At 49.2% G+C, this 23,570-nt stretch overlaps 7 protein-coding genes across 7 annotated transcripts; 4 read left to right on the forward strand and 3 right to left on the reverse strand.

The window, feature by feature from the left end:
- Positions 1-475: 475 nt before the first annotated feature.
- CHS3 (Chitin synthase, class 3) lies at positions 476-4,216 on the reverse strand (the record flags this gene model as incomplete). The annotated part of the gene is made up of 2 exons (XM_058501611.1): positions 476-912; positions 964-4,216. 2 exons carry the CDS (start codon positions 4,214-4,216, stop codon positions 476-478), a joined length of 3,690 nt encoding a protein of 1,229 aa, XP_058362932.1.
- Positions 4,217-7,074: 2,858 nt separating this feature from the next.
- ONS95_008075 (uncharacterized protein) lies at positions 7,075-10,931 on the forward strand (the record flags this gene model as incomplete). Its single annotated transcript, XM_058501612.1, has 5 exons — positions 7,075-7,685; positions 7,800-7,889; positions 7,949-8,424; positions 8,532-10,611; positions 10,663-10,931. The coding sequence occupies exons 4-5, from the start codon at positions 8,766-8,768 to the stop codon at positions 10,929-10,931; spliced, it is 2,115 nt and encodes a 704-aa protein (XP_058362933.1). The 5' UTR covers positions 7,075-7,685; positions 7,800-7,889; positions 7,949-8,424; positions 8,532-8,765.
- A 1,026-nt stretch (positions 10,932-11,957) lies between these two features.
- CDC5 (Cell cycle serine/threonine-protein kinase cdc5/MSD2) lies at positions 11,958-15,569 on the reverse strand (the record flags this gene model as incomplete). The annotated part of the gene is made up of 4 exons (XM_058501613.1): positions 11,958-12,464; positions 12,512-14,757; positions 14,843-15,012; positions 15,073-15,569. The coding sequence occupies 4 exons, from the start codon at positions 15,567-15,569 to the stop codon at positions 11,958-11,960; spliced, it is 3,420 nt and encodes a 1,139-aa protein (XP_058362934.1).
- A 337-nt stretch (positions 15,570-15,906) lies between these two features.
- On the forward strand, positions 15,907-16,996 carry ONS95_008077 (uncharacterized protein). The gene has a single exon (XM_058501614.1). It carries the CDS (start codon positions 16,162-16,164, stop codon positions 16,771-16,773), a length of 612 nt encoding a protein of 203 aa, XP_058362935.1. The 5' UTR covers positions 15,907-16,161; the 3' UTR covers positions 16,774-16,996.
- Positions 16,997-17,299: 303 nt separating this feature from the next.
- Positions 17,300-18,072, forward strand: ONS95_008078 (uncharacterized protein; the record flags this gene model as incomplete). The annotated part of the gene is made up of 3 exons (XM_058501615.1): positions 17,300-17,384; positions 17,438-17,675; positions 17,727-18,072. 3 exons carry the CDS (start codon positions 17,300-17,302, stop codon positions 18,070-18,072), a joined length of 669 nt encoding a protein of 222 aa, XP_058362936.1.
- Positions 18,073-18,687: 615 nt separating this feature from the next.
- On the reverse strand, positions 18,688-22,837 carry ONS95_008080 (uncharacterized protein). Its single transcript, XM_058501617.1, has 6 exons — positions 22,471-22,837; positions 22,220-22,420; positions 21,951-22,169; positions 21,672-21,903; positions 21,390-21,614; positions 18,688-21,342 (listed from the first exon to the last, which is right to left on the reverse strand). Exons 1-6 carry the CDS (start codon positions 22,759-22,761, stop codon positions 20,420-20,422), a joined length of 2,091 nt encoding a protein of 696 aa, XP_058362937.1. The 5' UTR covers positions 22,762-22,837; the 3' UTR covers positions 18,688-20,419.
- Positions 19,055-19,760, forward strand: ONS95_008079 (uncharacterized protein; the record flags this gene model as incomplete). The annotated part of the gene is made up of 3 exons (XM_058501616.1): positions 19,055-19,215; positions 19,499-19,622; positions 19,704-19,760. The coding sequence occupies 3 exons, from the start codon at positions 19,055-19,057 to the stop codon at positions 19,758-19,760; spliced, it is 342 nt and encodes a 113-aa protein (XP_058362938.1).
- Positions 22,838-23,570: the final 733 nt, after the last annotated feature.

Here is a 23,570-nt window from a genome sequence, read left to right on the forward strand (position 1 = left end):
CAGGTTACCCTTCTACAAGGAGCATCTCAGGCATGGGCCTATTCGCATACACAGTCTCTCAGTTCAAAAATAATAAATATGCATTACTTCACTACCTATCCTAACGGGTTACAACTTGTACCTCTTGCGTCCAAGCCGCCACACACACTTGATAAACCGATCATGAAACACCACCCCCTATGCAAAAGAATGACCAGACAGGCAGGTATGCAATAATGGAAAAGGCCTGATTAGACCAAGACCACCTCACTAAAATACATTGTACAACAAAGCAAGAACGCCCCACCCATCGGAAAGAGAACAGCGAGTCCCCTGATCCAACCCTCCCAATGCATGCTTTCATTGATCACTTCCCAATTTTTTTCGTCCCTTTTTCCTTTCCGTGCCTCTAATCAGTCTCCGCTATCCAACAATTACGATCCCTCCAATGCATGCGCAACCGGTCTCGCTTCAATAAGAAGCTCGTGTTTCGTATCTAGATGTCGGAATACTCCTCGTAACCGCCATGATGACCTGGGTAGGCTTGTGTGCTCAGATGGCTACCTTCCTTACTGCCATAGGCATTCCACCCTGCTTGCGATCTCTGTCTGCGGTCCCTCTCGAACTCACCCCATCTCTTCATGGTGATCTTGGAACTGTCGAATTCACCTTCATACTCGATACCTGCTTTCTTGACCTTGCCCTCGCCAGCTGTCTTGCGAGTGTCACCCCAGGAGAAGTCGTCGAACTTCCAGAATGCGTAGACTGGGAGAACAAAATTCCAGATTGGGAGGGAAAGAAGATAGATGAACATCCATACGACATATGACCAGCGGTGGGCGGTGAGGACAATGAGAACTGCTGGGAGACCGAGAATCAGGGCAAGGAGGACCAGAGGAATGATTTGAACTGGTCCAATGATCGAGACGATAACTAAAATAAGAATTTAGTAAACGAGCTTAGAAATGGGGAAAATTGACTTACCGACGTAGAGAGTGAATGCGATAGCAGCCGGTAGCACCAAAGTACCGATCAATTCAATACCAACAACGAACTGCATACTGAAGCAGAAGGTACCACAAAGATCCCTGACGAGAACAAGTTCCATAAGATTGTGGATTGTACTGTTGATCCATCTACGTCTTTGAGACAAGAGGACAGAGAATGTTTCTGGGACAGTGGTTTTGCAGACGGCCTGGGGAACGAAAACTTGCTTTCGCTTAGGGAAAGTTCGAAGCATGAGCGTTGACAGATAACGATCTTCTCCCAGCAGTAGCAAGTTCTTCTTGTGCAGAGTATCGACGACGTTCTCCGAGTAGTGCTCCACAACATCAGGGTTGGCGAGAATGGGAACCCAGTAATTTTGTCCACCCTTTGGTGCCTTGATGCGGTACATGCAGAAACATCCAGGAAGACAGGTAACACCACCGAACACTGACTCGAACGACTTGGAGAGATGATGGGAAATGAAGTACTCGAACACCTGAATAGCTGATACCCAGGAAGCTCGCTTGTTGGCAATCTTTGTCTCGCCACAGAGACCCATGATCTCAGGATCCTTGACCATTGCAGAAACCATGTGGGTCAAGCTGTCGGGGAAGACCTTCGTATCGGCGTCAACCATGAGAACGGTCTCATAGAAGTCGGGCGAGATTCCAGTGACCTTCCACAATCCGTTGAACATCTCAAATTCAAGCTCGGTCATTCGCTCGTCGAACATAACTTTCTGCAAGAAGGACATCAAGATGATCTGACTGTCACGTTTGCCTCTGTTTCCTGGTTTGCTCTTTGTGGCCTCGTCCGGTGTGCCGCATTTGACAATGCACATCATGGGTACTCGCTGCTGCTTTTCCACTGGAATCGAGGAATCCAGCCCATAGTCGTAGAATCCAGAGTATACCTTGGCCATGTTGTGTCTCTTGGATCCACTGGAGACCGCAACATAGGAGAAGGCAGGAACCTCATCCGGAAGAATTGAGTGGTCCTTCATCATGCTAAGTACAATGTCTGGGGTCGACATCGTCTCTCCTTTACCCTTGATGATACCATCACAGATGACGAGGATTGTCTTGTGGCTGTTGGGATAATCGGTCATGGCAACCGAATCTAAGGTCGTTCGGATACCAAGCTCTCCTTCGGAGTAGGCAGTTACTAGGCAGATTGCGTGGGCAAGAGGGTAACCGAATGGCTGCCAATCAGCCGGTGGTTGAGGTACGACAGACTCATGAATGAAGCCAGCAGGACCAGGACCTTCGAAATCGGTCGTTGAGCCGCTGAATCCGTTCTCTGAGCGTAAAAAGCTCGTTCGGCTGCTGTTCTGGTGATGCTTGAAAACAGGATTGGGTGCGAGGAGAGCTGCAGTAGAAGTTTGGCTGGCCATGGTTGTGGGTTGAGGACGGCCAGCTCGAGAAAGTCTGTTCTCTGCAGCATATGGACTGGTAAAGCGAGAGGTAGTCGGAAGGAAGGCGCTTCCTCGCTTGCTCAATCGGTCGGACCCAACAACGGTGCTTCCAACATCCCCAGGGATTCTGGGTGGAGCCCGATAGATGTCATTTGACCAATCCTCGATTTGCCTAGCCCTCTTCTTCTTATTCGATGATTGCGAAGTCTTTGAAGCCGCGAATTTTCTGCTGAAAAACCACTGGAAAAGGAGCGCCAGAACAAACTTTGACACAACAATCGACAAGATGAAAACCAATGAGACGTAGAGAACAACTTTAGAAGCAATGCAGCCAACTGTCTCGGTATCCACTGTCCCAACCTTGATGATCTGCTCCAAACACTGAGCGATGTGCTTGTCCCGCTTGCCTTGAAAGGCGTGGGTAACATCTCTTCCGTGGACCGCCGCGTTGTATGATGAAGTGCGATCACTGAGTCTTGCAAATTCGGTTGGAACTGTGACCTCTGTTCCATTGAACCACTTGAGAAGATCGAGATCTAAGACGTTTCCAGAATAGACCATCAAGTTTCTCGAGACGTTCTTGATATCGTCCCAGTTAAAGTAGACGTCTCCAGCGCTTCTGAGTCCGTAAAAGGCGTCACGGCCAACGGCTGAGGTGTGGCAAGCATATCCAAGATAATAGGGAATAGTCTTGTTGATAGGACTTGAGCCATCCTGATTGAAAGTTGTGCATGGGAAATACCAGGCCAAATCTTTGTCCGAGTTCGTTGGCACGTCTGAATCCGGGCTCAATGTGATGAGATCCTTGCACTTTCCATTAACATTCTGGAAGAGAAAGCTTCCATCTTGCCCTCCGTGCTTTTCCGGAAGATCGTATAGAACGTTTGCGTTTGCTGTGACTCCTCTAGCAATTGGATGTTTTGATCGAGAGAGGTCGTATGCCTTTCCGTGGAAAATCATATACCCAGTATCAACATGATTGACACGCAGTCGAAGCCCTGGGTTGCCGCAGACGGTCGCTGTGAATCCAAAAGTAAGAAAGCCGACACAAGCCATGATGAATAGAATGATGCTAATCAGGCCCATCTTTTCCCTCCAAGCTCTTTGCTGCTCCTTAGCTGGCATTCCAAAGCATTTCATACAAAACGCAGGACACCAGAAAGTAACAATTGCGCAGTAAACGTTCCACAAACTCGGTGGTTTGACTGCATCCAGTTGCTTTTGTAGCTCCTTCTCCTCTTTAGTCATTTTTCGTGTTCGCTCCCTCTTCAATTTTGTCCGTGTTCGAGGTGCAGCCTTCTCTGTGGAGTCTAGAGCCTTCGGCCCTGCACCATGGCCACGCCTACTCTTCTTTGCAGGCGGTGAAGTATCAGAGTCTACGTCTCCAGAGCTTCTCAATCCAGAGGTTTCCGTTGCTGCGACTTCTGTCTCCTCCAGGTCCTCCATAATCGGATCATTCCCAGTTGAAGAAGGCAGAACATTCATATTGGCGGCATGCTGTCTATAATGGTAATTCGGATGGTTTTGATCGATTCGGTTTCGCTCTGGTCGAATCAAACTCCGCTTCCGTCCAAGGTCCTGGCCGGGCATTCCTGAGTGGAGTGGCTGTTCCAAGGGATCTGTTGAAACCGTGGGAGTCAAAGGCGTTGTCGTATGGGTTTCTGCGAAAGAAGACTTCGAGGGATCGCGAACATGCCTTGAAGGTGATCTTGGCCCTGACTGGCCTTGAAAGTAGCCTGTCTCCTCATCTTGTGGTTGGCGCCGTCGCGAAGGAGAGTTCTGGTATTTGGATTGCTGCTCCTGTGTCGGAGACTCGGGTGCATTAGACGTTGCCATTCTTCTGCAGCGAGGAGAAGGTTAGTAAATGCTCAAGTTTTTGTCTACCAGCCATAATTACTTCAGCCGTCCCATGGTTGGTGTTGGTTGTGGTGGTGTTTGTTCAGCGTTTGATTGTTGTTTTGATACAAGAAAAACAACACGCGAGGTGTTGACGGCACGCAACAAAAAGATGTATGAGAACGGATTCACGAAGCTGCAAATTGGACGTACATAGATATTGATAGAAGGCGGTGGTGAAAGGAAAAGATTGTTGGTTGATTGTCGATATACCACTGACCCCTGGCAATATGATGGAGCGGGGATTGGTTCCTTGGTCGACGAGATCAGGGCAGTGCCTCCTTCCAGAATCCCTTCAGCTGCTGAAGAGGCGTTACTACTCTGCCAATGCTAATATTTAAAAGACCGTCGAACTGGAGGCGAAGGCAGGATGGATGGTTTCTGTTTATATTCCCCACAGGATTCGTCCTCGTCGTCGGCCTACAATGAACGAGGGTGAAAGAGGGCGGGTTTCGAATAGGGAGAGCGACCGTACGGCAAGAGAATGCCTTTAAACGAACGTGAGGCGTCAAAGCCGACGATGAGGAGGAGCGAAAGAAGCCCTCGTCGACGGGAACGAAAGAGACGCCCTGGATGGGGTGGAGATAGATGGAAATAATTGACCTCGTTGTGCAGAAGCAAAGAGCTCGCATAAAGTTGTGAGCTCGTCTTCCCTCCCCTCTCGTCGAGATTTGAGGTGGGACCACGACCACCCCTGGAGCCAACCTCCACTTGTAACCCTGCAAACCCAACCCAACCCGGCCAACCCAGCAGCCAAGCGACCCAACCGAGCCAACACAGCGCCAGCGGCGATGTTTTGCTCGCTTCGCCGCTGCACCATGCACAAAGGGGCAAGGATCTGAAAATGCTAAAAATACTGTACTGTAAATTTACGCTGCACGTTTGCTCGTTGCTCAGGAGATGCCCCCTGCCGGACTTTTGGTAGCCTCGTTGACAACCCTAAAGTCACACTTCTAAAAGTAAGAGCTTGCACAGGTCGCGATGGATACCGGGCAAAGGCGAGGTCGCATGGCAAGAGAGGGCAGGGCAAGGCAAGACGCCACCTACCGTGCACAACGAGATGTGGTGCGGTGAAGAACTGCCGTCCAGATAGAGACTGTGCCGTGCGGAATCCGGATGGTGATTTGAAGCAGCCTGTCTGCAGTATCTGTTCGGCGGCCAAAGTACCTTGGACCTCGTAAATTACAGCGGACAAGATGGTCTTGCATATGGAACCTCGGAAGCAGATGTCACTTTGGAACGATATGCATGTTGTTGCGAATACTCGAGTAGCTAGCAGCTGAATACGAAGGCCCGTGGAATGAGGCGCCTGGTCACCTGGTGTACCAGGCTTAGCAGTGGCAGTGGCAGTGGCGTTGAAGGCTGTGGGTCAAATTGATATCTTGCCATCCACAACCCCTCGAGGTCTCCGTCCTGTCGATGACAGACATATCTTCTCTCGCCCCATTCAAGGTTATCGTGGTAAGCAGCACGGGAGATGAGCCCATACTTTCATAGCTAATAATATCGTCGCTGGAGATGGAGTTTCAACTTAAATTCCCCGCAACTCAGTAGGTTCCGGGTTTCACCGTTTCGGACACCACAGCCTGAGAACTCTACCTGGGAAAGTGTAACAACTTTAACAACCTTAACAGCTTTAAGCATACCATTATTACTCTACAAAGCCAGTGATAAGAGAGCAACATTGCTGGCTTTGTGTATCCAAGAGCTGTGATGACGAATATGTAGCTTGGATGGTGAAGCTCCTACGGTGTACCCCTCCCCCACTTGCAGCTGCAGCATGGAAAACATCTCAAATTCCTGTTTCGGCATGGTCAATAATGGCGAACCTTCGATGTCTGATCTCGTATGACAGGAAAGACAAGACTTTTGCCGCGAACTCTAACTATTTTCAACATCAGCTCAAGCCAGCTGCGAGTCGGCTTGTGTATATTATGGCAAAAACGAGGCAAGTAGTCTGTGGGACCGAAACGGAGTAGGTACTACAAAAATGCACTCTCCAGACGAAGATCTTGGGAGTACCTTATCACTGTGATTGTTCAACTGGTTTGAAGTCAGATCGCTGGCACTCCTGATATGCGAAGTAGTGTCTCGAAACAAGAGGACCTGGTTGAAAAGGTCAAGAACAAACTCATTCCTCGTACAGTGGACACTTCTGCTGTGCAAAAGTGGAACTCATCGTCATGATATAGTGGAAGAGTGGATCTTCTCGTATGAAAGTTCCAAGCCTAGCAAGAGAGATCGACATCCAAGGGCACGCCCATTCTCATCCCCACGGTACGAGATATTGGCATATTGGCATTTCTGGAAAGGGCTTCAACTGCAAGGGACGAGGGGCTGGGTGCGTAGACACAAACAGAATCATTCTCTTTGCAGAACATGAATTTCTTCTCTCCAGGGAAGTAGCGAAGATGACTACAGACATGCAAGTGTTTTGTACTGTACACTGGTGTCGCCTTTTCAAAATCAGGTACTCAAGTGGCTGGCTGTAGTCAACTAGCCGCCGAGATGGGAACCAGATCTAGGTACCTTACTACTGTCCTCGAACCACTTGATCTGGCAACCCCTATTGTTATTATTATTATTTCGACAGACGCTGTCAAAGTAAGATGAAATTACCTAGGTAGGATTTCTTAGACCCCAAGGGTCCCAGGGTCCCAGGGTCCCAGTCGGGCATAGGGGCGCCATCAAATGTGAGCATGACCAGCCACGACTTCCGAATTGAGATCCTGTGCGAAGATGTCAGCGTTCCACTCGAGGTACTCGTAAGGAAGGGAAATTTGAATCATACTTTACCTTGGTGCTGGAATACCAAGTCTCAAGTGCCCACTGCCCAGTACCAAGCACAATCACAACCACCCTCACCGACTCGAGGCCATCACTACTCTACTCATGAGGCATGTCCAAGCGGGGTTTCTTGTCCAACTCTTCCGAGTTTATACATGACCATAGGAACCAACGCTTTTGACTCGTCTCCTCTCTGCATGAGCTCCTTTCTCCCTCGCAGGAACCGGAGAACCCTGCTCAAAGGATTTATCAACGCCGATCCACCGTCCGCCCGCATTCAAAGCTTCTTCGTCTTTGCGTTCGGAGATTATTGTCTCTCGATCATTTCCAAACTGCGGGAGGGCGGCATATCTCCTACTTACAGTAGAAAGCCCCCAGTCCACCACTACGAGTACTACTGGTACGGCACAATCCCTGAGGCTTCTCGATATTGGGTAGAAAGCTGGACAGTTTCCCCGCACTTTTCACGCCCATTATTTATTTTATTTGGACAGAGCAGGCAGGCCGGCATCGCATCGCATCGCATCACGTCCGGCGACCCAGCCAGCGTTGGATGCTGCAGCAGGGGAATGTTCTTGGTGAACACTACTGGCAGACTGGCATAAGACTACGACTACTTACTGTAAGCACGCCTGTCCGCCTGCCCGCCTGCCGCCTGCGAAAAGCTCCCTTCCGCATTGCAGGGTCCTGTCCAATTGAATTAATAGGCGATCTGACGTGCGTGTGTCTTGGATAGGTAGACCGTAGACAGGGCAAAGGGGACGGTGCGGCGGATACAGGCCAGGCCGGCTTTGCTTGCGGGTGCATTCTCCTCAACTCAACTCGAGTGAGTCTCTCGCCTCGCCTGCATTCCACACACCCACGATCCAGCAAATAACGGTGCAGTACGCGGCTCTCTTGAGCAAAAGGGTTCGCGGAGGGGAGATAATTGTACTGTACCGCGGACTGCAACCCACCCTGCATCCCTACAAGCAAGCGCCATTTTCCACGGCTCGTGTCGCCGACAATATTCAAATCCACTGCTTTCGTATTCGCGGCGTCATATCCAACGCTGCTCTGCCTGCTCTGCCGCAGGTACAAAACGACAGGGTATTGCACAAGGGTTGAACGCTAACCTTAACACTTTAACCTTAGCTACGTGAAACAGTGCCAGTCGCCGCCCACTGGCACGACACCAGCACCAGCTAGCCGTGTAGAGTATTTCTCTCAACTGCTCCTTTAATTGTCCCAAGGGGTTTGAGGACTTACACGGCTTTGCAAGTCCAACAGCGGATTAATTCCTCTACCATTCGCTTCAGAGTCCGAGGAGATTGACTGTCGTCGATTCACCAACATTTTGACGTTTACCACTGCGCATTTGGGTAAGACTAAGACATGTTCCTTCAGGAGTAGACAATGGCATCATATTTCCATACCGTGGCATCCGAAATATCCTTCTGACTCTTACTAACTTACTTCTACCTCACAGGTCTCCCAGAATCCCACCTGCTGCCTGCAGACCATCATTCTTTTCCTCGCTATAGTAGAATTTCCTAGGTTCAAGGTTTCCTTGCTGCAAGGCTACCCCACCAGTCCCACCACCGATCAACTTCAGAACACGACAGGAGGTAGCCCCTAACGCCCCGAACGATATATCAGCATTTAAGCTCGGAGGATCAAAAGTCCAGGATACTTGGGACTTCATCTTAAGGCAGCATTTACAATGGCGTCACAAACGTCTCCTGCATCACCGCCTCGGAAACCTCTACCAGCAGAGTCTCCTCCCAAATTCGTGGACAGCGACGAATACAAAGAGAACAGTGGCAGCAGCCCAAATCGAAAGCCACTACCCAATATTCCCATACCGGCGTCAGGACGGATACAGGGAGCACCGATGTCCCCAGTCAAGGTCAATGTGCAGCGGGAGGATTGGCCGCCTCGGGCATCTGCAGCTACAATTGAGGATGGGACTGGGACTTTCTCACAAGATTCCGAGCAAGACGGCTCTGCACAGTACGAACGTGCAGAACCTCGAATGCCTGTGATGCAAGACATACCATTTCGACCAAGCTACAACACATCGAGAGGGGAGCAAATACAACAGCCACAAACCGCGGTGATCTCGTCAGGAGCAAGTTCAAGTTCTAGGACTCCCTCAGACGAATCACGGAGGCGAGGTGGATATCCAGATATCGACGAAAATGGTGCTGAGGTGGAGATTCAGCCAGTTCCCCGTCTTCAATATCACCATCAGACGCACCATTCGGAAGGCGGTACTCGTCAAAGGGGACCCTATAGTCCGTATGGTCCATCAAACGACCTTGTCGACGTTGGACAGTCAATAAACCGACATTTAACACCAACTTCTCAAGTTGGTAGACGTACACCTCTTCAGCGACCAATCTCTGCATACTCGGATATGGGACCTCGAGGTCGTTCGCCTGGCTTGCCTGGGTCTCCCAGCTGGGGAGGACGTGCTCCATCAGCACATTCTGGACGGTCCAATGATGGCCGGCCTCTTTCATATGTTGACCTAGCAAATGTATCATATCCGCAGGCTCCTCCTCCGCCGATCTCCATGGACAACTCGCAGTTACGATCGGTTGTTGGGACAAACGCATCGCTGCTTAGCATGGCAAAGACTCTGGAGATGTACCGACAAAATGTTAAGAAGCTCAACGACGCTGAAACACAATATGCTTTTGCCATTTTCCTCATTCAAGCTGCTCAAGAATCGGGGTTGGGACAGGAAGGAGATGCATCACCTAGGAAAACAAGTCCGAAACCAGGAAATCGCGATCTTGAAAGCCCTTATATTGAGAAAGTCCAATCTTCACCTCAAGAACTCCTGGCCGAAGCCAAACATATGCTACAAAAGCTGTCGGATCGAAGTTACCCATTCGCACAATACTATCTCGCCGATGGATACGCTTCTGGTTTGTTCAGTAAGGGAAAGGAGGATTACGGGACAGCATTTCCCCTGTTTGTGGCCGCAAGCAAGCATGGTCATGCCGAGTCTGGATATCGAGCTGCACTGTGTTACGAGTTTGGTTGGGGTTGCAGGAAAGACCCAGCAAAAGCTGTACAATTTTACAGGCAGTCAGCATCGAAGAATCACCCTGGCGCAATGACTCGTCTTGGACGAGCTTGTTTATCTGGAGATCTTGGCATGAACAAGTATAGAGAGGGCTTGAAATGGCTCAAGCGAGCTACGGAATCTGCAGATTTGCAGTATAACGCAGCGCCATACCATCTCGGTCTCCTTTACGAAACTGGTTATGGGGATGACATCTTCCAAGACGAGGTATATGCAGCACAGCTCTTTACGCAAGCAGCAGATCTCGGGCATGCTGAAGCTTGTTACCGACTGGGCGATGCATATGAGCACGGAAAGCTTTCTTGCCCACGAGATCCGGCGCTAAGTGTGCATTTCTACACTGGAGCAGCACAAAAGGGTCATCCAGCTGCCATGATGGCTTTGTGTGCCTGGTATATGGTTGGCGCAGAACCCGTCCTTGATAAAGACGAGAACGAGGCATACGAATGGGCACGCCAAGCAGCAGAGTGCGGTATGTACTTTTATACTCTACACATACGATTGCTACTAACGTTTGGCACAGGTCTCACCAAAGCCGAGTATGCTGTGGGCTACTTTACCGAAATGGGCATCGGTACTCGACGCGACCCTCTAGAAGCCAATGTATGGTACGTGAAAGCAGCAGACTCTGGCGACGAGCGAGCCAAGCACCGACTTGCTGCCATTCGCGCAGCAGCCAGTGGAGGCACCCCGATGGAAGTTGCTCCACCAAGGAACGGAACCAAGATAAAGAAGAGCAGCAGCGGCAACGAGAAGACGGCGCAGAACGAGAAGGATTGTGTGGTTATGTGATTTGATTGACTGATTGTTTGTTTGATGTGGAAATGACATGACATGACATGATCAGAAGGAGCTTTATTTTGTCGCGGTTGTAGCTTGTTTACTTGCTTGTGCGCTGGCAGGAGCAGGCTAGGAGACAGAAAGATAGGAGAGGAGAGAGCTGCAAAGTCTCAAGCCAGAACCTTCTGACTTTGTTCAACTCTTGCTCGTTCTCTGTCCCCTTCTCCTGTTCTTTCTGTTTCTTGACCGACGTCGTTCTGCAACTCAGGGGATTGGCTTTTCCATCAAGGCAGACTCACAAGAAGATTGGAGAACTTCGGACCAGAGACCTAAGACTTGGGTGTGGTAATTTAAGTGTAAATAAGCATACGGGGGGGGGGGGGGGGTTTCTGGTCATTGCTCTCTTCGAATTTCCTACTGACTTTTGAACTTGCATGCATACACTGCTGGGGGGCGTTCTTTTTGGGGGGCCGCTTCTTTCTTTTCGAGCCAAATGAAAGGAGAGCAGCATCATGCATAGTGTGGGGACGGATTGGGGCATGGATGGATGGGGGTTTGGATCATTTGGGATTGGGGTCAAGCGTGCATATAAAGTTCTTCTTCTTACTTCTCAAAGAGAGATTGAAAGAGTCAGAGAGAGATGGAATACTACTACTTAATTTTTCTGGACTTTGATTCATAACGCATTCATGATAGTGAAAGTTACGAATGTGGGTAGTGACTTTGTAGTTCCGCTACAGCTATGGAGAAAGAATGCAAGGTAGGTACTGTTATCCGCTTCGCCACCTTGCAATTGAGGGATACTTCTGTTTAGAGCAAGCAAGCCAGTAAAGCAAAGCATTCAAGCCATTTCGTTACATTAAAAAGAAGAATAGTATGAAGAAGCCAGCCACCGAGCGCCGAACGCTTATGCCCAGCCCCATATCCGGGAACGCCATGATAGAATCGCGCAGCCGGCATGCTTCCATGCCCATCCACAACCATACCAGGCAAAGTCGTAAACGCACAGAGGATGTTGAAAATGCAGTTCGTAATTCGTTATTCAATATCCGGGATCAGGGCAGATGGCTTACGGGGGTCGAACCAGGCGACTTTTCGGTCGTCGCTACCCGGCCCGCCGACAGTAACCCAGACGTGTTTGTAGGGAATCTTGACATTGATAAGCTCTCGGCTTCCAGTCCATCGTAGACGACCCTCGATGGACGTGTCACTGAGGCCAATGCCGCCGTTGGAGGTCCATTCATTGACAACTTGTCTGATGAACTCAATTTTCTTCCGGAAATCGTTGGCTTGAGGGATGCCTTGGAGCATAGGGTCTATCTCTGGCCGCTTTCGAGTAGTCGACTTGCCAGTGCGCGTAGGTTTGCTCATAAAGTTGAGCAATGTCTGTAATGGGTAGGAGAGAACTCGACGATCATCTAATGCCGATGCAGAAATGGTGCCTCTGATGGAAAGATCACGAGCAGCTTCGAGTGGAAGGTGATAAAGATCACACCATGTACCATCGGCAGAGAGGATAACTTTTGTGTGGTCAGGGAAATTAAACTATACGGTATTAGCATAAAGTCTCATCGCAAGGCAAGGAGACCTACTTGGAAGTGGCCGTCACAGAATACCCAACAGCCAACATCTCCAAACCGCTGATAAAACGTCACAACATTACCAGGCGCAACATTGTCGGACGATCGGTCTGGGGACGATCTGGACAATACTTCGTCGTATGGATAGTCCTGATCTCTGCCAAATGCAGTCATGTAATTCGCAAATTTCTTCCAAAGAACGATCTTCTCCCGCTTTCGAGTATCCCATTCATCCCGTCCTCGAGTGAGCCTGGCAGCTTCACCATCTTCGCTAACGGGCACTTTGAAGTTTTGGGGGCTGACCTTTCCACGGAAGATTCCCTTCTCTCCTCTGTTCTCATAGAACTCGATATTTGGCCCTGAAATGGGTACGATTTGGTGTCGATCAGTGTAAGCCTGATTGTTTCTGTTCTGCAGATGTCTCTCCGCGTCTCTGATCACGACACATGTTGGTGGGATATGACCTTTGTTCGGGTCATCGGCATATGCGGGGGTCGCCTTGAATATGCAACCCACACTACCGTTGCTCAAGATATAGCCTAATCCAAATTTGTTCGTGTAATCAACCCACTTGACCACGATGGTGGGAGTTTTCCTGTTATCGCTCTTGCTTTCCAGAGCAGTCGACCTACTGTTCAGGGCACGCTCCAATTCGGCTTGGAAGCGTTTGAGACTCTCTAGGATATGATCCGGGGCTGTGTTTGGCAGAGCTTCCAACTTTTCTTTGGGGTTGAACAGCGATGCATTAACGTTCAAAGAAATAGTAGGAGCATCGACTTCGGCCGACTTTCGCTCAGCCTCTGCCTTGTTAAGCTGATTGACAAGGTCTGCTGCTAGTCGATCCTCTACATCAACAACCTTTTCTGGTTCAGCGGGCTCAACTTTCCGGGGTCTGCCTCTAGGATTGATGGTGATAAGAGGACGTGATGAACTTTCTTGTGCAGGTTGACGAGACTTGACAAGTCGTGAAGCTGCGCCACCAAGAGTTGCTTGGGGTCTGGCACGCTGTTGGGCGGCAAAGCTTTGAGTTGATGACTTGATGGGCACAGTAGGTTGTTCATTAGGCTTCGACTTGACTGGGGAAAGAATCATATCCACAACAATTTGCGCCTTGGAGGCTCCGTCGGCCTGCTCTGATAAAATATTCGCTTCATCTGCCAGAACTTCATGGAATGGTCGATAGACAATATCCTCAGGCAGTGGCACTGCCGGCGTGAGACCGGCTTTCTCCTCATCAGCTACTTCTCGGTAAGTGCTTGTATGCTGCTTTGGTCTAGCAGTCCAGGGCCCAACATCGCACTTCATGCACAATTTCTTCAGATTTCTGGTGTAGAGGTTTGTTCTGCCTCCTCGCATGCCGACTGAGAGGAACTGGTTGGGCTCCGGATGCCTCTCGCGGAGAGATGGTGTCATTTCCTCGGATTGAGGTACCCAGCCACAAGTGAAGAACGGGTGTTGCACGATGGTGTCCGGATCAGGTCTTTTTTCAGCTGATTGAAGCAGTTCAGTAACGAGGTTCTTGGTTTCTTCTGAAATGAAGTTCTCAGACGTGTCCAATTTTGGCCAATCATACTCTCGCTCTCGAGCTCTGCGGTATATTTCGTCTGCTGTGGCCGACTGAAAAGGGGGCTTGCCAGTGAGCATTGCAAAAATAATAATGCCTAAACTCCAGATATCCACAGCATGATCGTGGCCACCCTTATCTTTGGATAAGATCTCGGGGGCAATGTAGTTCGGTGTACCACAAAGTGTTGTTCGTCGGCAAGCCTGCCAATCCTTGCCGGACATGAGAAGAGCTGCTAGTCCGAAGTCACCAACTTTGACATTCATATCCTTGTCCAGAAAGATGTTTCCCATCTTGAGATCCCGATGGATAATGCCTTTAGCATGCATGTACTTAATTGCACCAGCCATTTGAACTGTCCAAAACCGTACTTCGGGTTCGGTGATGTACTTTCGCTTTTTGACCATGTCCATCAAAGATCCATTTGGGCAGAGCTCCAGAACGATGTAGGTGCACTTTTCGTAAGAGAAAGCTCTGTGGAATTGGACGATATTGGCGTGGTTCATTTTGGAATGGATTTGGAGCTCCGTCTGGAACTTCTGCTCCATTTTCTTCTGTGGCATGTGACTCTTCACGATCTTAAGGGCGTATCTTTTTTTCGTGCCAACGAGTTGTCCATCGTAGCAGATTGCAAATCCTCCCTTGCCAAGGCATTTGCCAGTTTTATAGATTGCGCCATTGGGACGATCGGTACCTGTGCGACAACACAGTTAGCCAAATGGGCCACTTCAAATCGCCCAAGTATGATTGAAGACACTGAAAGCAATGGCGGTTCTTACTTGGCGGTTCCCGAACTTCTTCCGGGGGAGGAGGTGGATGATCCTTCTCCTTGTTGTTTGCCAGTCTTGGAGCTTGCTTCGACTTCAGTGCCGCTTGTTTGACCCGGATATGGGCATTGGCATCTCTAGGCGATAGGGCCTCCATGTCGATACCTTCTGGATATATGCACCTATTATGGTCCGTGGTATCAGCGAATATCACAAGATCAATGCAGAATATTGAGACTCACTCCCAGGCTAAAAATGGCCGGGCTCGCTCGAACAGGATATCCGTGGACTGGTGATAGGTATGGCCCTCGATTTCAATGTCCTCAGATGGTTTGAGGTATTGAAAACTTGTTCGGCCAAGGTCTTGAACAGCTTGCTTTTCATCCGGGTCGTGGCAGCAATAGATCTGGACAGCGCGATAGTTAGTAAAGAAGGTTAAAGTATGAGATACTGATGCACGCTCGCAGTCCCTGGGCACAGCAAGAGTTTGGCAAAGAATGCGTCCTATAATGTCGTAGGTTTCTCTTGGACATTCAGCACCAACCCCCCATCTCTGGAGTCGGATATAGAGAAGCTGATCCGTCCAAAGGTAGGGTTCTCGAATGAACACGCCTGGTTGTAACTTCAAAGCTTCTGGCAACTGGGAACTGCGACGCCTCTGAAGTTCTCGGACAATTTGAGGACATATACCACCACCTCTTGCTATCCAATTATCCGGTGCGCCGAATGTATCCTCCATATCAAGCTCTTGCAGTGCGACGGATCATGAGAGACAAGCTTACTGTTTATATGCGACTCGGGCACGCTTTAGGGAAAGTCGGATGGGGTGAATTAATGGCGTCGCAAATGTCGTGAGTTATAGTTCGACATTGGTGGGAGGATTAAGGGCGTCGTGCTGTTGATTGTCGGTCGTATGTTGAGGACCTCGATTTTTTGATGTGCACGATCAACTCCTTCCCTGACCGTGATCGGTAAATAAGCTAGACGTGGGTTCGGCGTTGGCATGGCAACCACGACCATGAATGCTTACCTAAGGATCATCGCGAACCCAATCTTACAGCCCTCAGTTGCCTGGACTCGCAGAAGTTAACCAAATGTGCAGAAATGTCGATATAAATTTTGGACAATGGGCTTGCAATATACACGCAGGACGATTGATTCCCCAAGTCGATGAAACAGTTGTGTTCAAAGGCGACTTCAGAGCATCGAGCCAAGCGTCTTGGATGGTAGACTTCTCTTGAGCAGCATGGTCCCTCTTCCACTCTTCAAACTCGGAGCCCTCTTCGTGAGGCAGATCTCGAAATATGGCGCCGTGAGTTTACGAATAGGAGATGAGAAAAAGCTCCGAGATGGAAGCTAATTTGTGCCAGAATTACATCAAATCCCAAGCCCATGACCACCCTAAATTTCGAACCTATGCTGCACGATATGGACAGACCATCCACCAGATCAACATGCGAATGACAGTCAAGCTGCTGAAAGACTCTGCAGCAGAGAAACGAGCCAAAGAGAAAGCAGAAGCTCCTACGGTCAAAACGGAAGAGCAGACACGGCATGATGCGGAACAAAAGGAGAAGAATGCCCAGAAGGAAAAGACGGCAAATCAAGAGGCGTCGAAGAGCATATGGAAGCGAAAATTTAGACCACTACCAGAAGCTAAAGCTGTGGATTTGTTCGCAGATGTTATTGGAGATACCTTCGTTCTCCTCGTTGCTGGTGGTTTGATCATTTACGAGTATGTCAGGTCTAAAGGCAAACCGGACGCCAATGCAGAGAAGATCGCCGAGTTAAATCTGAAGCTGGAGGCATTGGATGCTCGAGAGAAGCAGTTGGAAGAATCAGAGAAGGAGCAGCAGACTCGGGTTGAAACCCTGGAGCAAGCAATCGAGGAGATGAGAAAAGCAAGCAGCGGGAAGAAGTCCTTGGCATTTTCTCGCTCATGAAGCAATAGCAGCCTCCATAGGTGCTTGCTTCAAGGATGAGCCAAAGAAGCGTATTAAGCTTCAAATGGCACATCGTTGTTACAAATACGATGCCCTATTGTAAGAATAGATGGGTATTCCATGCCACCATACTGCGGTTCGTATAGAAAGGATATGCGGAAGGGCAAAGACATTCTTCCTGCCGCCTGTATAATCAACTCTCCATAGAAGAAAATCTCCAAGAATATATTGCTTTTGTTCTCCGTCTACATGTTTGGAATTGGTTCTGCGTTTTGCGATTTGCGATTTGGAGATCTGGAGGGCTTTTCGCTAAAGCTGGTATTCTTGCTACAGGTGTCCTTCCCAAAGTAGACATTCTGGGTCCATAACTCTTCCGCTCATATTCTACAGTCATTGATCATCTACTACAGCGCACTTTCTACGCCTCCATCTCAGCGACAGGCCAAGACGCCCAGGAAGGTGTTCCAGCTGCCCATTTCTTGTATTCTGCCACAATTCCAGAGAACCAAAAAGGGTCAGCATCAGCATGTTCTGCACCTCTCTTCGAAAGCGTCCTGAATGGGCAACTGTTCCCAATGTGCTCCTTTCTTCTCAAAAGCCACGATGGAGAGGTCAGTGTATATGTCTCTCCCATCCTATCGCAGATTAAGCTAACCTTTCATAGAGCAATCTCTCACAACCCACGATCTCGCGATCCCTGTTCCAAATGGTGATGGGCCCCTCGACACCTTCCTCTTTCTCACCCTTTCTCCTTCTGATACGCAGCCACCAGCATCAGCACTGGCCCGTATCCAGCACCTCTACCATCATACTGGCGGTCGCAATGTAGGCATTGTCTTCCTGCTGAATGAGAAGATAGCCAAGGGAAATGGGACGATAGCCTTGATGGATCTACAAGTCAGGTAAGCTCCTTAGTCTAGGGAGGTATCAAAAAATCTACTGACTCCAACCAGCATCTTCTCCACTCTCGAAATGCCCATCATCCCCCTCTTCTGTCTCTCTACCCTTCAGAAAACCCTCTCAGACTTCCAGTTCCAACTCGTGCAGAAACGCCGGACTGCAGTACCTTCCCCTATCAAATCAGTCATCTCTCTCCTTCCATATTGTACCAACAACCCACCACTTCCAGAACATGCCCGAAATGTTGTCAGTGACATCTGTTACTGCTTGGGAGATGTTGCTCGTGCTGCTACGACTGCAGATGGACAGCAGGGTTTGAAGGAATGGCTTGACGTGACGTTGCCAGGAGCTGCACAGGACATCATTGATTTCTGGGAGGAAGAGATCATTGTGTATTGATTTTTTGTGAACGATTACAAGATCCTACAACGATGGCGTGCAGATTCAAGACGGCTTTATCTATGCCATGCTTCCAGCTCCAAGATGGCTTCGAAGGTCGGATGCTAGCACAAGCATAGTATGTACAAGTACGGAAATCTGTAGACCATGAATATAGCTCTCAAATCAACTAGCTGCTCGATCTACCTTACCTTTCCAGGACACTGAGAGAAGTAACTGACGGGACGGGACGATCCCCTATCACTTAGTACCAGCGCCTCATACTATACTAAGGATACCCGAATCACATTCCATCTCACTCTTATAAAATCGCTAGGGCATACATAAGCATAATATCCATCACATTCGATGCCATTCGAATATGCGTATTAAAAACAAAAGGCCCCTCAAGTCCCTCGTGCCCAGCAATAACCCCTCCATACCCACTTCCCCACCACGTATGCTGGAACCATGACGTATTTTCCGGCCCACGAGCCTCACAAACCCGAAACAGGGCTCAGCTGAGGGCCGGGGCATCAGTCAGGCACAAGGCCGATCCATCCATACAGAAATGAATAAATGTATCAATTATCCTCGCCAAGCAAGACAGTTGTCTGGAAGTGACACAAAGTGAAAGAAAGGAAGAGCATTGTTCCCCACAATTGGCCCGGCGCAGTGCTTGTCGCGTGAGAAATACACCCCTGTCTTGCCATGACGTAGGGTCCCGAGCGAGCTAGAGCCCGCCAGGAACCTCTCGTCTCTCGCTCCAGTCGATCGATCAGCTCACGATCTGCCCTGCCGCCTGACCTGATCCGACAGCTACAAAACCACATTCCTCCCCTCCATTGGAACCTTCTTCTTCTTCATACAAACAGAACTTCAACCACAACACACCACAGCACTTCCACACTCAACAATTCTTGAGATCTCTCTACCGATCTCAACCCTACTACAATCAAAACAAACAATCAACACCAACCAATACCCCCCAAACTCAGCCATCATGGTTCGCGGAGAAGCATCAATCGTCAAGTGCCACTACAAGGGCAAGACCGAGGACTTTGTCATCTTCGTCGACGACCTCGAGTCTGCTCAGAAGTGGAAGACCGACAAGAGCATCCCTCTCGCTCAGGTCGTCAGCTCCTTCAAGGTGTTCGTTAGCAAGTACGTTGTCATCTCGTTCTGCTCATTGTGTTTGTTTGTTCTGCTCGACCCGTGTTCCAAATTACCCCTCACTTACGGTGCAGCACCACCCATCATCCAGCCATTTACCCCACCACACACTGCTGCACAGCAGACTTCACTTCACTTCACATTACTTTCCATATTTTCCATCTTCTCTGGCACTGAGATATTGTTGCTCATATTTCACTACTCATTTACAATGTCCCCTACTTCACCAAAGAACGAGTACATGACCAGGATGCTAACATGCATCCCCCCACAGGCAAGGCAAGCAAGGTCCCCTCGACGGTGCCTCCAACCAAACCCTCGAGACCGAGTTCGGTACCAGTCAGGAGGAAGAGGTCATCAAGCAGATCATCGAGAAGGGAACCATGCAAGAGACTGAGGTATTTACACATCCAGCCTCCCCTCTGTCCACTCCTCTCCACCTCGCAAAACAAGTAACTGACCCACCTTCCCAATACCAGGGCGTCGCTCGACAAGGCACCAAGAACGACAGCATGGGCTCCCGCGCCGGCCACTAAGCGGCTTTGGCCTATCCCTCCTCACTCGGAAAGAGTGAGTGCAGGATGTGTACGATAGAACATTTGACATGGGCGGCTGGGCAGGCAGGGAGGAAATCGGGATATGAGGACCTTGACCTTTGAATTTGATTGACTGGTAGCCATAGTAGAGCATCTACTTGCTTACTTGCTACCGACTCACTCTTATTACTACTGGCGATGATTTGGCTGGCTAGCTTGCATTAAAAAGAGCAGCTGGTAAATCGGGAGGCTGGCGATATTATGACCTGATGAGATGATGATGGATGGGTACCTGCTGTAGGTAGTTAGGCACCCGATCCTCTGTATTCAATGAGAAATCCATAAAATGCATCATGCCTTAAGGAACAACTGCCTTGTGACATGATCTCTGTAATTTTCTTGCATGGTGCCTTGCCCAACCCATGCTGATCGCGAGTGAGCAATTCGACAACTTCCCTGACGTGAGGACTGAGATACAGTATATGATATGACAAGTTGTATGTTCCCTAGGGTGCAATAGTACCTACTGTCCTTCCAAAAATCTAATCAATACAATCGAAACCCCGAGTCACTCAACGAGTCTCAATGCTTCATAACGCTATCCCAAGTATATCATTAACAAGAAGTAACCATCTCCCTAGACCCATAAGGCTCTCTCTTCAACGGAAGAAATTCCTGATGCCCTCAGCGACACCAACACGTTTACCCAGGCCCGATCCTCTTCCCTTCTCTTTCTCCTTCTCCTTCTTGGCGTGCTTACTTGCAGTTCCCAGCAAATCCATCTTCTGACGCGATTGAACTTGTGGAACATTCTCTTTCTCTTCGAATTTCTCCTCGATCATCAGATCAGTCATGGTTGACATGGGTGTGGGAGTGATCCTGTTCATCGGAACACTGTTCGCACTTGATGTTCGAAGTGGAGGCGTGATGATTCGCTGACCATCATGACTCCAACTCTTGACTTTGAGTGTAGCCAGTCTCCGCAGCGTACTGGCAGAGCTTCCGGTAGCGCCAACGGGCATGCTGGCGGAGTTCTCGATAGGTTCTGAGTGCAGCAGCTGCTCCTTCTCGTCTTGAATGACTGACAGCCGAGATCGTGCGGGATCGTCGCTTTCAGGCAACTGATTGGGCTCACTGTGACATTCACCTCGAGATGGAGTGGCTCTTGGGATGTCGTGCTCGCCGGATTCGTCGTCTTCAGCCGTCATATGAAGACTGGCCATGCTGCCTGAGCGCTTGGTGAAGTTGCTTGCAATGCTTGCAACACTGAGTTTCCGCATCATTGAACTGGCAGACGCGCGAACAAGATGCTCGCTGCGTGCTCGACTGGTCATACCTGGGTAAGGCAAAATATCCCTGGTCCATACATCTGCCAGAAGGGCTTCGAGCCGAATGCGGTCAGCTCGTGCTGGTGCAAGGACGGGGATCCGGTTCGTTGTGAGGAGGGATTGGGATCTGTTTATCGAAGCACACGATGCTGTCTCTTTGAAGGCGTTTGTGTTCTTGATGATGACTTGACAAAGTCCAGACATTGAGCCAACGGTAGTGGCTCTGTGTATTGAGATTCTTCTAGCAATAGTGCCTGATGTGGTGTCAGATTACAGCTACTCCTTAGTATTTGGGATTTACCAGGCTTCCCAAAAACTGCCCCCATCGGTTTAACGGGTATTAGCAATGATGTAAAGAATGCTTGCTCTCCTGTATCAAGAGTGTCTCTGCCAGACCGATCCGCCAATCGACTTCGCCATTCGAGCTCCTCCTTTGGAGAGCATGCGCTCATTGTGATCTCAAATAACTGATGGTCGCATTCAAAAACTAATTTCCACGAGCAAGGTGCAGTGTGACATTGCAAGCCTGGAAGTGGAAGTAGTTAATGACAGACTTTCGGTGATACTGATGGGAGGCGCATACCTCTACCATTATCAACCTCTTCAATTCGAACCTCGCTGAGTCTGATACAAGCTTGGACCGTGTATATCTGGTCATTCTTGGCCGCCGATGCAAGAAGAAGAAAGTCTCGATAGAGGAGACATATCATGTACTGGCCATCGACTCCATTTATCGTTTGCCATGAGACATGAAGAACTCCACAGAGATGGATGTGGCCAAGTGTACGAATAGACGTCTTTGACCGAGCGCCGGGCTAAAACAGTAAGTATGTTACGAAATTCTATGCCGATTTATCCTTACCATATCGGGAAATATGAGGCGATCTTGCAGAAGCCAGGACTTTTCAATGGTAGCCTTCATCCTTGGGTCATCGGTTGCGCGATTGATTTCAGTTGTTGCCTCTCGAAGTCGAATGAGGACATTGTCGATCTCCATATGCGAGTCTGGGCAGTCACAGACAGGTGTCTGCTTCAGCAATTCTGAGAATAGTAAAGGGTATTTGCACACACGCTGGATTGGCTGTTAAAAATCAGCAAACTTGGCCGAGAACGAAGTCTTCTAAGATGCACCTTGACCAATAGATCCCCAATTGTCAAAGCTTTTTTCGAACTGTCATTTTGGCTATTGATTGAGGCCAGAGATGAAGCAAGGGCCTCGAATCCCCTCTGATACGTCTCCCACTGAGGAATGGTTCTGTATGTATTGGCAACGTCTTTAATCATCATCTCATATTTGGCCCCGTACTCCTCGTAGACAAAGAATCGATTCATCTGTCAGATATTTTGTGAGTAGTGTAATTATCTGGGGCGGTTTATAATACCTTCTTGCCAAATACTCTAGCAACGTCGGCTGCAACCTTGGGCTCTGCGGTCATTCCTGGAATTTTTTGAAGCCAAGATGTGCCTCCTACATGCTCAGGAACTGCATCAAGACTTCGCCAGCGATGGTGTGCATGACTCGTGGTTTTTATCGTCAATTCGGCACTTTTCTGCGTGTATTCGGAGTGAGGTACTGCTCGGTGAAGCTCGCCTAGCAAATCTTCGTGAAGTTCAACAATATCATTAAGGTTTCGATTGATAGAAGCTCGCAAGTTCAAAGACAGGCTCGGCATCGAAGCAAGAAGAGTGACATAGACCTGAGATCTGTCAGATCAATTGCAACCGCTAGTAGGCGGAATACGAACGTTCATGAGAAACCTGACATCAGCTAGGTAGCTCTCTTCGGTGGTAATTATCTCCTCCAGTACTTTCCGTCGTTGGAGGAGACGGTTTGTAACAGCTTGGTCAATAACGGCACCGCTAGCAATGTAAGAACTGTCTTCGGAAAGACGACCAACGTTTGAGGCTTTGCTGCTACGATCTGTTCTCTGATGACGAGAAGATACTCCTGTTTTTCTTGAATGTGGAGCAACACTGAAGCTTGCGAGACTGATGCTAGCACTTTTGACAGCCGTAACAAATCCGAAAGATGATCCTGACGAGGACTTCTTATGGGCTGAACGTCGGCGCGTACTTGGCGTATCGAATAACTCGTGCTCCAGAGCTGAGCTGGTCATATCGCAGCTGACGGTTTTTCGTCTATCATTAGTCCGTCTTTGGAGACTCCTCACCCATTTATTGAAAGGTCGCTCTCCGTCCAATGGCAATGAGCGATTGCCAAAAGGGTCGTTCTCTTCCAAGGAGAATCGTTGAAGTTTGACTGGCGGTGGTGACTGCGTATCATCGGGGTTGAAGGACAATCCCAAGGCAGTTATGTTATCCAACGTATTCCAACCCTCGCCTTTTTCGCTGCCACTTGAGCCTTCGCTCTTCGATTGGAGATTGACTTCATCAAAAACTGCTTCTTGAGATACATCTTCAGCAGTAGCTTTCTGGCTCGAAGGGGGAGGAATCGGGGTTCCCCAGCTTGTCTTTCGAGGAA

The sequence above is a fragment of the Cadophora gregata genome (assembly GCF_030347475.1).
Source record: "Cadophora gregata isolate MNR1 chromosome Unknown scaffold_2, whole genome shotgun sequence".
Lineage (NCBI taxonomy): Eukaryota > Fungi > Ascomycota > Leotiomycetes > Helotiales > Ploettnerulaceae > Cadophora > Cadophora gregata.